Consider the following 15,025-nt stretch of genomic DNA (forward strand, 5'->3'; position numbering starts at 1 on the left):
AAATTTTTGTTTTCTCCTATCTCTGAAAATAAAAATCTATACTTATATTATATTTTAACGAGTATTATCAATGATTTCGCGAGATCTCTCCGGTGAAAATGAGTCCACGTACGATCTTGCTCGGATTATTTTTAATAATACGCAATTCGAATTATTTTTGAAAAAATATTTAATCGTACTTTATCGATAAAAAGTGATTCAAATACGGTCGTGTTCGGGCTTGTTATCATTGGGAAAACCGCATCAATCTATTGATAATATTCTCGCGGCGATATATTGAGAAACATCAAAATTCTTTTTTATGTGCTCCGTGACGAACATTTATTTACTTATTTCTTAGTCAAGCGGATCGATGAGTCGTTAACGATAATTAAATATCTCTTAGATACCATAGTATTTTCAATAGTACCGTATCGATATGCTATGGGAAAACTCCGTTGTTATATCGATAGATTACCATAATCGTTTGCCCTTAATGTATCTAAGGACGTAGATTTAAAGTATTATTTTTTATCGGTTAAAAGTGCACTTTTCGAATGTGATGGAAAAATCGAGGAAAGAAACCTTCAGGATAAATAATAAAAGAAACAAATATATATAATAGAAATAACAAAAGAAAATGCTTTGATAAACTTTAACGATAAATAATAATTAAAGGGAGGAGTTTATACAAATAACAATAGAAAATGCTTTAGTAAACCTTAACGATAAATAATAAAAGAAACAAATATATACAAATAGCAAAAGAAAATGCTTTAATAAACCTTAACGATAAATAATTAAAGGAATAGATATATACAAATAACAAAAAAAATTTCTCAGTAAAGCTTAGTAAATGGACATTGCACACAAAATTGAAATACTTACTTTCTGACAATAGGTGTCACAAATTGGGATTCCAAAGTCAGTGCCAAATATTATGGCCGCTCAAGGTCATTTTCCTGCTAAAGAAATAAAAGATTGGTAAAATTTCTGAATGAAATAAACATAAATAGATCTTTCATTTAGATATTATCAATCAAGATTACAATTTACACATGTTCCTAGAAAATTTATTTCCCCCATAAATGTATATAATTTGCGCCAAAAAAATAATACATATATTTTGTAATCTTTAATTATTATTCTCACAAATTTATACTTCAACTGTGATCAAGTATCACTATTTAGATATTAACAACCAGGATGAAAAATTGCACATGCTCTTAGAAAATTTTTTGTCCCCATAAATGTTTCTAACTTGCATAAAAAAAAATAACACATATATTTTGTAATCATTAATTATTATTTTCACAAACTTATACTTCAACTGTGATCAAGTATCACTATCTAGATATCAACAACCAGGATTAAAAGTTGCAAATGCTCTTAGAAAATTTTCTTCCCCCACAAATGTTTATAATTTGCATAAAAAAAAAAATATACATACATTCTGTAATATTTAATTATTTCCACAAATTTATACTTCAACTGTGATCAAGTATCACTATTTAGACATCAACAACCAGGATTAAAATTTGCACACACTCATAAAAAATTTTTCTCCCCCCATAAATGTACATAATTCCACAAAAAAAAAAAAAATATATAAATATATTCTACAATCCTCAATTAATATTTTCACAAACTTACAAAATCGATCATCAAGCTCGGTGTAACAAACTCGATCGAGTATTTTCCACCGCGTCCTGTAAAAAAAATTGCACATCGATTTTGACGAAAGAACAATTTCGTTTCTCGAAACGATTCGATCGAAAAGATTCCGTCTCGCGCGCGATAACGTCTCTCGGGGCGACAGGTACGCGAGAAACCTGGCGATATATTCGTAATTATAATCTTATTCCGGTCGTACTCCCGGAGAAGAAAGACTTTCACGGCGATAAGTGTCTCCGTGTCCAAGCCCGATGATTCGCGGTCTGGTGTCCGTTATCCGAGCCACGGATATCGATTTGCACTCGCGAAATCGATATCGAGCCGACGTCCATGTCCACGCTCCTGCCTCGCAGTCGTCCGTACTCGTATAACATTTTTTCACGTCGCGCTGCGAGCCGGATTTGCATTTGACGGCGCAGCTCGAGGACTCGGCCGTGTCGCCTTAAAAAGAACTGCTATTCTCGCGTCGCGTTTATCGGTATTCTTGTCCTCGCGCTTCTCTTCAAATAAATCGGTCATCTTTCTCGCTCGTGCGAGCTTCACCTTCGTTAGAAATCCCGACGATTCGAATGCAGCAGGGTGAGTCGAGTCGGATAGAAATTGTCGTCCGAAATAACTTTTATTTATCGAGTTTCCGCGAAAACGATCATCGTCGTCTCTGTTGTTGAGAATCGGACGAGTCTTTTAAATGTATCGGGATGAGAGAAATAAAATTTACAGATTGACGATAAAATGAAAATTATTATTGTATACGTTACGATACTTTTTGCCAAAAATATCGCTTTCTTTAAATGTATCGAAATGGTAGAAATAAAATGTACAGATTGACGATAGAAAAGAAAATTAATAAAGATGAAGGCTTGTGATAATTTCTGCTAAAAATATCAAATCTTGTTAAAAGTTGAACGAGTTCTTTAAGTATGGCAAAATAACACGAATAAATGTACAGATTGACGATAAGAAAATAATTAATATAAAATATATTGCAATATTTTCTGCCAAAAATATTATGCTTGTTGAAAATTAAGAAAGTTTTTTTGAATATATCAGGATGACATAAATAAAATGTACAGATTGACAATAAAAAGAAAATTATTACTTCGTGATACTCTCTGGCAAAAATATGTGGTTTAAGTATGCAACAAATAAGATTTCATGTTATTTTGTTATTAGCAGTGATTTCAGGTTATTTTTTTATTAGCAGAGATCTGGTGTTATTTTTTTATTAATTAGAGGAAAAATTTACTCGACTGTTTTACCCAGAATTTGGTTATTTTTAAGATCTTTTTGAAACACTTTTGAATATTTCTGCGAGCAATAAGTATATTCCAGAAGAAAAGGAAAAGAGTACAAGAACCATTGCAAAAGAAAAAACTATGAGAAACAATTTGGAAAAATTTGGATAGGTTCTTGAGAAAAGTGTACATAATTTAAATACAAAGTTACATTAAAATTCATCGAATTATAAGACACAATCTTATTAACAAACGTACGTTAATATACATATTCATGAAAAACTGTTTTCTTTCTCTTTTTTTTTTTAATGGTCAAAACGTAATTGGCTAGAAGGGAAGGCTCAAAAGGTGCTTTTTCCTGAAAAAAATTTTACAATACCTTGTTTCTGTATAGATTGGAAGGTGAATGGGAAAAATACGAAAAAAATGAAAATTGGATTACGGTAGATTGGTATCACAGATTATTCTTTTATATTCGTAGGAATTGTTGTCAAAGAGCTATGAAAAATAGTTCTTTCTCGCGATATTATTCATTGGTCTCGTCAAAGAGAAGCCTTTCACGTTCTTCGTGTTTTGTACTTTCCAAGATATTAAGGTGACCTCGAATTTTTTAATTGGCACCTTCAATACGGAGTTATAGTCGATAAGCAGACAAATTCAAGCATGCAAAGATACTTCGAAATGGCTCCAATAAGTTACAATAAACGATAAACGCAAATAATAATAGAATTCCAAATTGTGAATAACTCCTACGTAGAAATTAAAAGAAATGAAATATAATTCAAGGATAAATACAATTCTGTAAGAGATAATTGAATTTGTTTCTTTTATTGGTTACAACACACTGTTAAAAAAATGTAATAGTGTCATTTATAAAATTCAAGATCACCTTGATATGTTTAGGAACACAAAACGTGAAAAGAGTGGAAAATATTGATTTCAAAAATCAATAAGCAACAAGTTATTTTAGATGATAATTGTCAATGGGTCACTGAACAATTCTCTAGAATTTCCATAAATTAGTTTAATTCCAATTGTCACACCACTGTCTTCTAAAATAAGAAACTACGAATTATTCAACAAATCCAGATGGAAAGGTAACAATTTCTACATTGTTGGTATTTTCGAAACAAGTATCGACAACGATGAAATAAATTTATTAATACTATTATATATGTTACAATAAATATATTCTAGCATCTTTCGTGGAGCCCTCGTCAAGTAAAAGTGTAGACCAGAAGAAATATATAGTTGCATAAAAAATAAAGAAACAGAGAAATTAATTCTTTTGTACATTAACAATTGTTACTTGAATTTATCTTTTTCTGTTTCTTTCGTGGTAACAAAACAAGAATACAATGTTTCGTTAAAAAAAAAAGCAACTTTATATGTCATTGAAAAATCGAGTAGAAAATTGTGTCCTTTGGTCCATCGAATTCTACATGAAAAATGACAAAGAAAATCTTGTTAGCCACCCCTTCTAGTCGCTAGATAGCTGTTACTAAGACCTTTCTCGCTACTGAGTTTGAACCAACGACTTCACATATAGGGAGACTGTCCAGCTAACAGGCACGTCTAATGCAATATCTGCTAAGCCTTACTGATGAAGTCCTATTAGCAGATTCAGGGCGAAACGTTCGTAGTTTTTACACTTATGACAAAATAAAGTGCATCCTTGCACAAAATCCTGTTACGTTTTTCTCGTGTCACCTACAGTTCAGTAATTTCTTCAAACAATAGATTTTTGTAGACGCCTTGTACATGTATAGAACTTGTACACAGGCTTGAAGAGAATCGAAAAGTTGCACGAATAAATCGCTTGCCATCCTGGATCATTCGTTATTTTAAAATATCAACAAGGAAGTATTCGGATTATTTGTAATTATACTTGGAATATTTTTAAAATTGATTCGAATGTTACATAAATAAAAATGGTTTGAATGATGTCGTGTTTGGACTCACTTTCGTGGACAAGATTTCGCCAATTTATTGTGAACACATTCAAATCTAATTAAAAAGATAAAAATGTTTCAAGAGTACATAGTAGAAGACTCGTTGGCCGTTGTTACCCCGTTTTCAAGCGAAATGAAGACTCAGATGTCGCTTGAAAGTTTCAGTAAATCAATTTCCACTCGGTCGACATTATTCCTTGTTTCAAAATACCAACATAGAATGAAATGTCATCTTCCCTGTACTTAAAACATTTATTAAAACAATTAGAACACTTTAACTTCGCTTTTACTAAACTCACAATGTTGCAATTTGTCCAGCTGGAGACAGAAATCACTACCTACCCCGTTTTCAAGCAACTGACGACCCAGATGTCGCTTCAAAGTTTCAATAAATCAGTTTCAACAACGGAAAAATTATTCCTTGTTTCAAAATACCAACACAGAATGATATATCACCTTTCTTGTACGTAATACATTTATCAAAGCAATTAGAACATTTTAACTTTGCTTTTACTAACCTCACAATGTTAAAATTTGTCCAGCTGGAGACAGAAATCACTACCTACCCCGTTTTCAAGCGACTGACGACCCAAATGTCGCGTGAAAGTTTCAGTAAATCAATTTCCACTCGGTAGATATTATTCCTTGTTTCAAAATACCAACACAGAATGAAATATCACCTTTCCTGTACGTAAAACATTTATCAAAGCAATTAGAACATTTTAACTTCACTTTTACTAACCTCACAATGTTAAAATTTGTCCAGCTGGAGACAGAAATCGCTACTTACCCCGTTTTCAAGCACTGACGACCCAGATGTCGCTTCAAAGTTTCAATAAATCAGTTTCAATAACGGAAAAATTATTCCTTGTTTCAAAATACCAACACAGAATGAAATATCATCTTCCCTGTACTTAAAACATTTATTAAAACAATTAGAACACTTTAACTTCGCTTTTACTAAACTCACAATGTTGCAATTTGTCCAGCTGGAGACAGAAATCACTACCTACCCCGTTTTCAAGCAACTGACGATCCAGATGTCGCTTGAAAGTTTCAATAAATCAATTTCCACTCGGTCGACATTATTCCTTGTTTCAAAATACCAACATAGAATGAAATGTCATCTTCCCTGTACTTAAAACATTTATTAAAACAATTAGAACACTTTAACTTCGTTTTTACTAAACTCACAATGTTGCAATTTGTCCAGCTGGAGACAGAAATCACTACCTACCCCGTTTTCAAGCAACTGACGATCCAGATGTCGCTTGAAAGTTTCAATAAATCAATTTCCACTCGGTCGACATTATTCCTTGTTTAAAAATACCAACATAGAATGAAATGTCACCTTTCCGGTACGTAAAACATTTATCAAAGCAATTAGACCAATTTAATTTCACTTTTACTAAACTCGCGCTATTGAAGTCTATCCAGGTGAAGCTTTTCAATTCGGTGGGCGGAATGTTACCCCGGGGAACGGAATTGAAATTATTCCCAAATTGTTCGTTTTGCGTCCAATCCGGTGACCGACGGCAAACAGTTCGAAAGCCTCGATTGACCGTTCGCTCGGTGCAGCCTGGGTCCGGTTCTCGTCGTGGCAGTATAGCGTTTCGTGGAGGTTCTCTGTGACACGACCATGGAATACCGATTGCTCGCTCTCCCATGGCGTTTCCTGTTCCGACCACGTATCCCGCTTTCGAAATAAAAAAAAAGCACGCAGAAGGAAACGAGAATGAAAGAGAAAAGGACGCGCGAAAGGGAGAAAAGCGTGAACGGTAAGGGGTGGCGGGGGTGAGGAGGGGGAGGGTCGACGTAACGAGTAGGGATGGGACGAACTTCGATACGTACTCACGAATCCGAGTCAATTCCAATATCCAAGGTACGAATGGTACTCACTGAAGAAAGAAAAACGTGTACTCGATCTTTACGAGGTGGTTTTTTACTTCAGAGTATCTATAGGATTCGAAAATGTATTTGAGTAGTGCGTGTGTGTGAATAGAGAAGAAGAATTGAATTTCTAACGAGTAGTATTCGAATATCGACTATTTCGGTATTCAAGATTCGAATTCTATTCATTGAAGAAAGAGAAGTGTGTACTTGATCTTTACCAGCTGGTTCCTTACTCAAGAGTATCTATAGGATTCGAAAATGTATTTGAGTAGTACGTGTGTGTGAATAGAGAAGAAGAATTGAATTTCTAGCGAGTAGTATTCGAATATCGACCATTTCGGTATTCAAGATTCGAATTCTACTCATCGAAGAAAGAAAAGTGTGTACTTGATCTTTACCAGCTGGTTCCTTACTCAAGAGTATCTATAGGATTCGAAAATGTATTTGAGTAGTACGTGTGTGTGAATAGAGAAGAAGAATTGAATTTCTAGCGAGTAGTATTTGAATATCGACCATTTCGGTATTCAAGATTCGAATGCTACTCATTGAAGAAAAAAAAGCCTGAACTCGATCTTTAAGAGCTGGTTAAATAGAGTAATTAATTAATTAGAATAAAAATACTTCTTCCCGACTGTATAATATGAAGTACTTAGCAGCGTCTTTAAAGTGACAAGAATGAAATACAAGAGAGAGAAGAACAGATCTAAACATGAAAAACAAAAATTGGGGAACATAATGAATTGAGTTCAAGTAGTAAGAGTAGCGTTGAGTCAGAATGGGTTGTTTTCAAAAGCCAGTATCTCAATCTGTATTTATGGAACAAACTACATCTATTCCATTAACACAAAAAGAATCTAATATTCTTTAACATGGATAAAAATGTTGATAAACCAGATTCGTACAAATCAGGTTAATGTGAGAAAGAAAAAAAAACAGATCCTGCGATCTCTAGAACCGGCACCGACTACTCGTATATTCGAAGTCTACTCGTATATTCCAAGTCTACTCGTATATTCGAAGTCTACTCGTATATTCGAAGTCTACTCATATATTCCAAGTCTAATCATATATTCCAAGTCTACTCATATATTCCAAGTCTACTCATATATTCCAAGTCTACTCGTATATTCGAAGTCTACTCTTATATTCGAAGTCTACTCGTGTATTCGAAGTCTACTCGTATATTCGAAGTCTACTCGTATATTCGAGGTCTACTCACAGCGTTCGAATACCTACAAAATATTCATTTATTCGAATAGTTGCGGTCCTAGTCATGATTCGAACGTACTTGTAAGGTGGTCGATCCCATCGCTGGTTACTTGGATGACGGCATTGCTATCGTCGAATCGACGCCTCTTCTATTGTTCCCCGGGTCCTATTATGCGCATCATTCGTCGCCTTTTATTCGTCCGCGTTCGTCGTCGCACGAACATTCGCGTTTAGTTGCGAAACCCGCGATCGAGGATATTCGTCTCCCAATCGTTGTCGTCGGTTCGCGTGGGATTGTTCTCCTTGCACGAGCTTTCGCTGGGAAACTCGATTAATAAACCTCGCTCGCTCCTTGCTTCCTTGCGGTTGAAAATCCCGGTGACCTTGTTCGAGATCAGGTTTGCTTTGCGACTGCTAAGTGCAATTTTAGTTCGGGCGGCGAGGGAAATTCCCTTAAAAGGGCGGAGCGTCTCTCTTGTTCTCAAAGTAATTTTTTGTTCCACTCTCTGATGCGGAGTTCGCACGTTTCGGTCCCTCGATTGAAATTTAATTACCGGGAATCGTTATTTCAAAGTTACGGAGAACCAACTTTTCGAAAATCGAACCGATCGACTTCACTTTCTGTAAATTTCTTCATTTTGGCTGAATTTTTAGAAATTTCTACCAAAATTTTTGAAACTTTTAGAAACTTTAAAATTCTTCGAAATTTCTATTAAAATTTTTAGAAACTTCAATTAAAATTTTTAGAAATTTCTACTCAAATTTTTAAAACTTTTATCAAAACTTTTAGAAATTTTAATTAGAATTTGTAGAAATTTCCACCAAAATTCTTAGAAATTTTTATTAAAGTTTACAAAATTAGTACTAAATTTAAAAAATTGTTCCTAAGATTTTTAGAAATTTCTACCAAAGTTTAAAAAATTTGTATTAAAATTTAAAAAATATCGGCTAAACCCTCTTAATTAAATTTTGAGAAACTTTTACCAAAGTTTTAGAAATGTTAATTACATTTTTGAAAATTTTGACTACATTTTTACAAACGTTTTATAACTAAATTTTCCAAGAATATTTTTTCTATCGATTTTTTTACTTTTCGTTGAATGGACTTGATAAAATTACGGAATCGCTTGTTTAACTAACGTGATAATTGCAACAATGTTTGTGCAATAAGGAAATAAATGAAAACAAAACTGTCGAAAAATTGCTCACAGTAAATATCATCTGTCAATTTGCAAGGTGTATTATAAAAATCGAAAATAATAAAAAAATATAATATTTGCAATATTTGCACCTCTTCTATCGTCGACACTGTGAAATTTATTTAATATTGATTTTACGAATCTTTCCGTAAACGTAAAAGGTATTTTTAAACATACTATCTTGTATGCACTTCGTATACAGAGTGTTAAGGAAAATTTGACACTTCTTTTCGTAATTAATTGCTCGCTCATAAGATACCAAAAATGTTCTTTACATTTCACAATCCGAATCTTCGTTATCGAGGTGTAAGTAGTCAATGTTTACCGATGCGTCTTCCGGTACGCGCTGTATATATTCCAGTCAGCTGATTATTCGCGGCCGCGCATGCGCACGCGAGAAATGCGTGACTGTAACGTTCGCGTGCGCAAAAGTTTTAAACGCTTGTATCTCGACAACGAAGCCTCGAATTGCGAAATGAGAAAGGACATTTAAATTCTATTTTGACACGAGGAATTAATTCTGACAAAAGATCCCACATTTTTTTTTAACACTATATACATGAACATAATTTAAAATCGATATGCAACTTATTTTGACTATGAGCCACTGTTATACATTTATGTAAATTTATTTAATTTCTCAATTAAAAAGAAAATTACGAAAATTTAATCGGTTTTCGTAAATTTAATATTCCCAAACGTCGAGAAAGAGAACAATGTTTTTCTTTTTACTACGTTGGTGTAAATAAAACACTTAGAAGCACGTATAAAATAATTGATTGAAACGATATTCGAACTCCTTTTATTGGAACCCTCTTCAAACGTGGTTTCGATAATTCATTTTATTTACGTTCCTGCAAGGTTAATTCGCTCTAAAATATCAAGTGGGAAAAAATAGTTAAACTTTCCTACGTTGTATCGTTTCTGTCGAAATGCAGAATTGCATCCGTGAAACGTCTTTTGGATATTGAGTTACATCTTTTATATGTATGTCGTTTGCTTATCGAAAAATGTCAAGGATACACAATTGCCGAATTTTAAACACTCGAGTTGTCGGGTTCGTGCGCGAACAGTATTATTCTCGGTTACGCGAATACGAGTACATGAAAATTTATTTACGTGACGAAGATAACGTGTCTTATCGTGCACGTCGTAAAATTCCGATCAACTCGGAATGCACTCGCGCGTCGACATTTAAAAGCGACTTTGGCGAACCGATTTATTCCTCGCCATTGACACCATTATGGCGATACGCGACAAGAATACCATTAAAAAATGATCAGACTGATATTAAACGCGCGCGATATTTATTGCACTCGTTACACGCGTTTGATTTGTCGCACGTTTTGTTCGTCGTTTGTTTAAATGTTACCTAAACGCACACATGTTCACACAAGTATATTGCATCGTTAATCGGCCGCTCTCGCGTTCACGTGAGTTCACGAACCCAACCGTGATCGGCCGCAGTCACGCCTGCGTGAATTTACGAATAAGCATAAAAACTTGTATAATTCTACTACAAAAACATATTTTTCTGTTTTAACAATTTTCGGACCCCACAATTTGCAAAAGTGTTCCATCCAGAATGATCATTCTATTAAATCTGTGCAAAGTATATTTTTCGGTACAATAACACGTTCCAAGATTTATGAAAAAATTAAACATTGATACAGTTTTTAGGTGACAAAATCAAAACGCCCAATTGAGTTCAAAGTAACTTCGCGGACGTGTTGATATATCGACCGCTAATACACAAAATAAAAGATTGTATATTTAACATATATTTAAATTTTATATTTTTTTAATTACATCTGTTTAAAAATATTATAAATGGATTGGCAAGGTTTTCCCGGTTCTAACGAGCCCAAACACGACACGGTTCGGATGCTTTTGGTTCCGCGCAAATAGAATCATTTTCAAAAATTTAAAAAATGACTGTAATTAAAAGTGGTCCGAATAGGGTCGTGTTTGGGCTCGTTTTCATCGGGAGAGACTCGCCGATCCGTTAACAATGCTCCCGCGAGGATACGACGACAAATATACCATAAGTGAAATTCGATGTAAAAATGGTCGCTCGAAATTGCTCGCTCGTGCTCAGTATCGCGTGTCCGATCGGGGTTACAGCGTGTTTGATGAGAAACTGTCTTATTTTGCATATTTTGACGCGCACGCGAAGCGGTTCGCGCCGATACGCGCGCGAGTACTCGTGCTCGTCGAGAGTGCACGTCGAGTGCTCGTTCACCGAGCTCTCGTGGCCTCTGTGAAAGTGGTTCGAACCGTTAAAGCGGCGCTTTCGTTCCGTGCTCTCCAGCTGGCAACTTCGAAAGCTCCGAAATCGAGTGCTTTCGTGCGCGCGCGCGCGCACGAGCGTTTCTTCCCCTGAAAGTTAATTGCGCTCGTCGACGAGGCTCTGCTTTCCATGGATCTCTCTCCTTGCTCGAATTAGAAATTCGTTTTATCCGACTCAGCTTCGTTTGCACTCGCGTTGATCGATTTTTTACTCCGTATCGGAATTGTCCACCGCGTTCAACGAACGAGAAACTCGACGTACGCGAATGATTCGCGCGATACGCGTCATCGTGTCCTCGCTGCGATCGAACACGGTTGACGATTCTGTAAATAGACGATGCACAATGCTACTCGTGCCGATTATGGTCCTGTTTTGGTCTCTTGATACGGATTGATCGATAGACGTAGCGATGGGAACGATCCAACGATGCGGTAGCACCCCGCCTGTTGTTCGAAAATTGTGATCAATATGCGAAGCACGGGGGGGAAGAACTGGTGAGTATTTTGTTCGAGAAGATGATAAAATAGGAAAATTTCACCAATTTATGTCGTGTTTGGAGTCATTTTCATCGGGAGGGCCTTACCAATCTGTTGGCACTATTATTGTAAAGTAATAATTATTGACACTATTGTTATAGAATAATAACTGTTGACACTATTATTGTAAAGTGATAATTGTTGACCCTATTATTGTAAAGTAATAATGGTTGTCACTATTATTATAAAATAATAACTGCTGACCCTATTATTGTAAAGTAATAATGGTTGTCACTATTATTATAAAATAATAACTGCTGACCCTATTATTGTAAAGTAGTAATTTTTACCCTATTGTAAAATAATAATTGTTGACTCTATTATTGTAAAATAATAATTGTTGACCCTATTATTATAAAATGATAATTGTTAAACCTATTATTGTAAAATAATAATTACTGACATTATTATTGTACTGTAATAATTGTTGACCCTATTATTGTAAAGTATTAATTGTTGACCCTATTGTTGTAAAATAATAATTGTTGACCTATTATTTTAAAATAATTATTTTTGACCCTATTATTATAAAATGATAATTGTTAACCCTATTATTGTAAAATAATAATTACTGACATTATTATTGTACAGTAATAATTGCTAACACTATTATTACAAACTAATAATTGTTGACACTGTTATTATAAATATATATTACTATCAATACCATTTTGCAGAATAATCGCACACAGATTTAAAAAAATATTAGGTGCAGTTATTCAATAATTTAAAAGATAGAAATAATTACAGTTACGTACCCTCGATATACACTACAAGCATAAACACAGAACTTTGAAGCACCATTGGCGTAGAGAGATGAGTTATATGCTAAACTGACGGTTCGAAAATCGATTTCTGTTTATCCTACATTTTTGTCTCTAATTGCAAATTGCAAGGTAATATTTGTCATAAGTGCATTCAAAACATGAAAAGATGCAGCACTATGAACACATAATAAAAGTCTGTTTATTACATTCATATTTCTTCTTTATCCTTTCATCTGCAAATTCAACCAAATTTACATATATACTTTAGCACACTTATGATAATTATACAAAGATTTCTGCTTGTAGTTAATTGTGTGCAACTGCATCTAATTGAATGCAATCGAATTATTTTTGAGTTTCGAATGCATGTATAAATATCAGCATAGTGTATACCATTGTCGTGACAAAATTAAATGAAATTAAAAAAATAAATATTTCTACTATTAGTTTATCGCCTAAGTACTCATCTCACTATGCCAACGTAACATTATGATGTCTCAAAATTCTGTGTACATACTTGCAGTATAAATCGAGGGTATGTAACTTTCATTGTTTATATCTATGAAATTATTGAATAATTACATCTAACATTTTGCACATACAATAAGGAAACTGTACGCTATTATTCTGCAAAATTGCATTAACATTTGAGAGGATCTCTTCTCTCGATAGAGACTCTCTTCTTGTAAATAACGAGGGAATGGTGAGAATGGGTCATTGAAATTTAGGCGAGACAATTCCATTAAAATTTAAGCAAGCAGTGCTGTATCAATATGCGAGGCACGGTTAGAGAAATGAAGACAACGAATGTTTCATTCAAAGATGCTCGAACGATCCGCCATCGCGTAACAAGAGCATGTTGTGGATCATTTGTTCGTGCTTCGAGGTCTTTGACAAGGAAAGAGAATAAACGTGGTGAAACTAAACGAGAAAGAAATATTGAGCGAGGTAAAGATGGTTGATCTTGAAGCATTCCGAAGAAACATCGCGCGCACGATGAATCATTCGATTACAAAAATTGAAATTTTTGCATTTTTTCACTTTACCTTTGTGATAATGGTATCGATGGATCGGTGAGATTCTCCCGATTAAAATGAGTACCAACATGACGTATATGGGACGAACTTTATTTGCAATAAATTTAAATATTTCAGATAGCGAAAATAATTGAATAGTAGTAAAATTTTTTTTGAATTTATGACGTATTTGAACTCGTTTCTATCTTCAGCTTGTCGATACAGTTATTATAAAGATAAGGTAAAAAATATAAAAATTTCAATTTTTTTCATTGAACGATTCCATTTGGTAAACTATTTGCGTCTTGCTTGTTCTTGCTATATCTGTTTACTGTTTTACAAATTGTTGCACACATTTTTTATTCGATACAGAGGCAATAGTGTAGAATATAAGAAAAGATTGTTTTCTATATGGAATGTTTCAACGATTTCAAATATTTTTTTACGTCTTTGTGACTTTATAATACGTGTTCTGTGACTTTTAAGCGGGGATGTATAATATAATATAAGACAAAGTTACTGATTTTGACAATGTATTACAAGGTCATTGAAATCAACATAGTGACCCCTGTTCTAGATACTTACCTAAATATCTAAATATCTAAATATCTATATATATATATATTTACATAATTATCGAAATATTTGAGTGTATATATATTTTTCTAAAGAATTACAGAAATATTTGAGTATGTGTATATTTTTCTAAATAATTACCAGACTATTTGAATATACTCCATTCTCTCTTGATATTTTCATACGTAAAATGGTTGAGAAGATTAGATCGACCTAAAATAATATAGCAGCAGTGCCTCACATAATGTTCGAAACCTGGGAGTGCCCATTATCAATATGCGAAGCACGGTTAGAGAATGTTTTGTCGATCTAACAATGAATGGAATACAATGGGATGTCGTCCGTTTGAGATAAAGAAACACAAACAGTGATAGGGATGACTCCTGTTCATGAATCCGAGCAACAAATTTGATCGAGACCCGAGACACAACCGTATATCGCGACTGATAAGGGACCAAGTGGAAGATAACCGACTGAATTCGTTCTTAGCCAGCGGTATGGAGTAGAAATTAACCGAAACGTACAATTACAATTATTAAACTTCCACTTGAGAATATCAATGAAGCAACTGACCATGGAGAAAGCAATAGAAAATATATAATTTTAACAACGGTGAAATTAAACTATTTATAAAGAACACGCGATTAAGTTTTATTCGAATGTTTTTTATTATTCTGTTAAACATTTGAAATACATAAA

At 34.0% G+C, this 15,025-nt stretch overlaps 2 protein-coding genes across 4 annotated transcripts in view; one reads left to right on the forward strand and one right to left on the reverse strand.

The window, feature by feature from the left end:
• The window catches only part of LOC143146776 (uncharacterized), a 138,268-nt gene that overhangs the window by 50,880 nt on the left and 72,363 nt on the right, over nucleotides 1-15,025 (forward strand). The gene's annotated exons all lie outside the window — the stretch shown is intronic.
• LOC143146778 (uncharacterized) lies at nucleotides 5,870-6,516 on the reverse strand. Its single transcript, XM_076311397.1, has 2 exons — nucleotides 6,078-6,516; nucleotides 5,870-5,977 (listed from the first exon to the last, which is right to left on the reverse strand). The coding sequence occupies exon 1, from the start codon at nucleotides 6,505-6,507 to the stop codon at nucleotides 6,121-6,123; it is 387 nt and encodes a 128-aa protein (XP_076167512.1). The 5' UTR covers nucleotides 6,508-6,516; the 3' UTR covers nucleotides 5,870-5,977; nucleotides 6,078-6,120.

The sequence above is a fragment of the Ptiloglossa arizonensis genome, chromosome 5 (genome assembly GCF_051014685.1).
Source record: "Ptiloglossa arizonensis isolate GNS036 chromosome 5, iyPtiAriz1_principal, whole genome shotgun sequence".
Taxonomy (NCBI): Eukaryota; Metazoa; Arthropoda; class Insecta; order Hymenoptera; family Colletidae; genus Ptiloglossa; species Ptiloglossa arizonensis.

What these genes read in the sequence shown, in the direction of transcription:
- LOC143146778 (XM_076311397.1), bottom strand. Translation starts at nt 6,507, where the DNA reads ATGGGAGAGCGAGCAATCGGTATTCCATGGTCGTGTCACAGAGAACCT.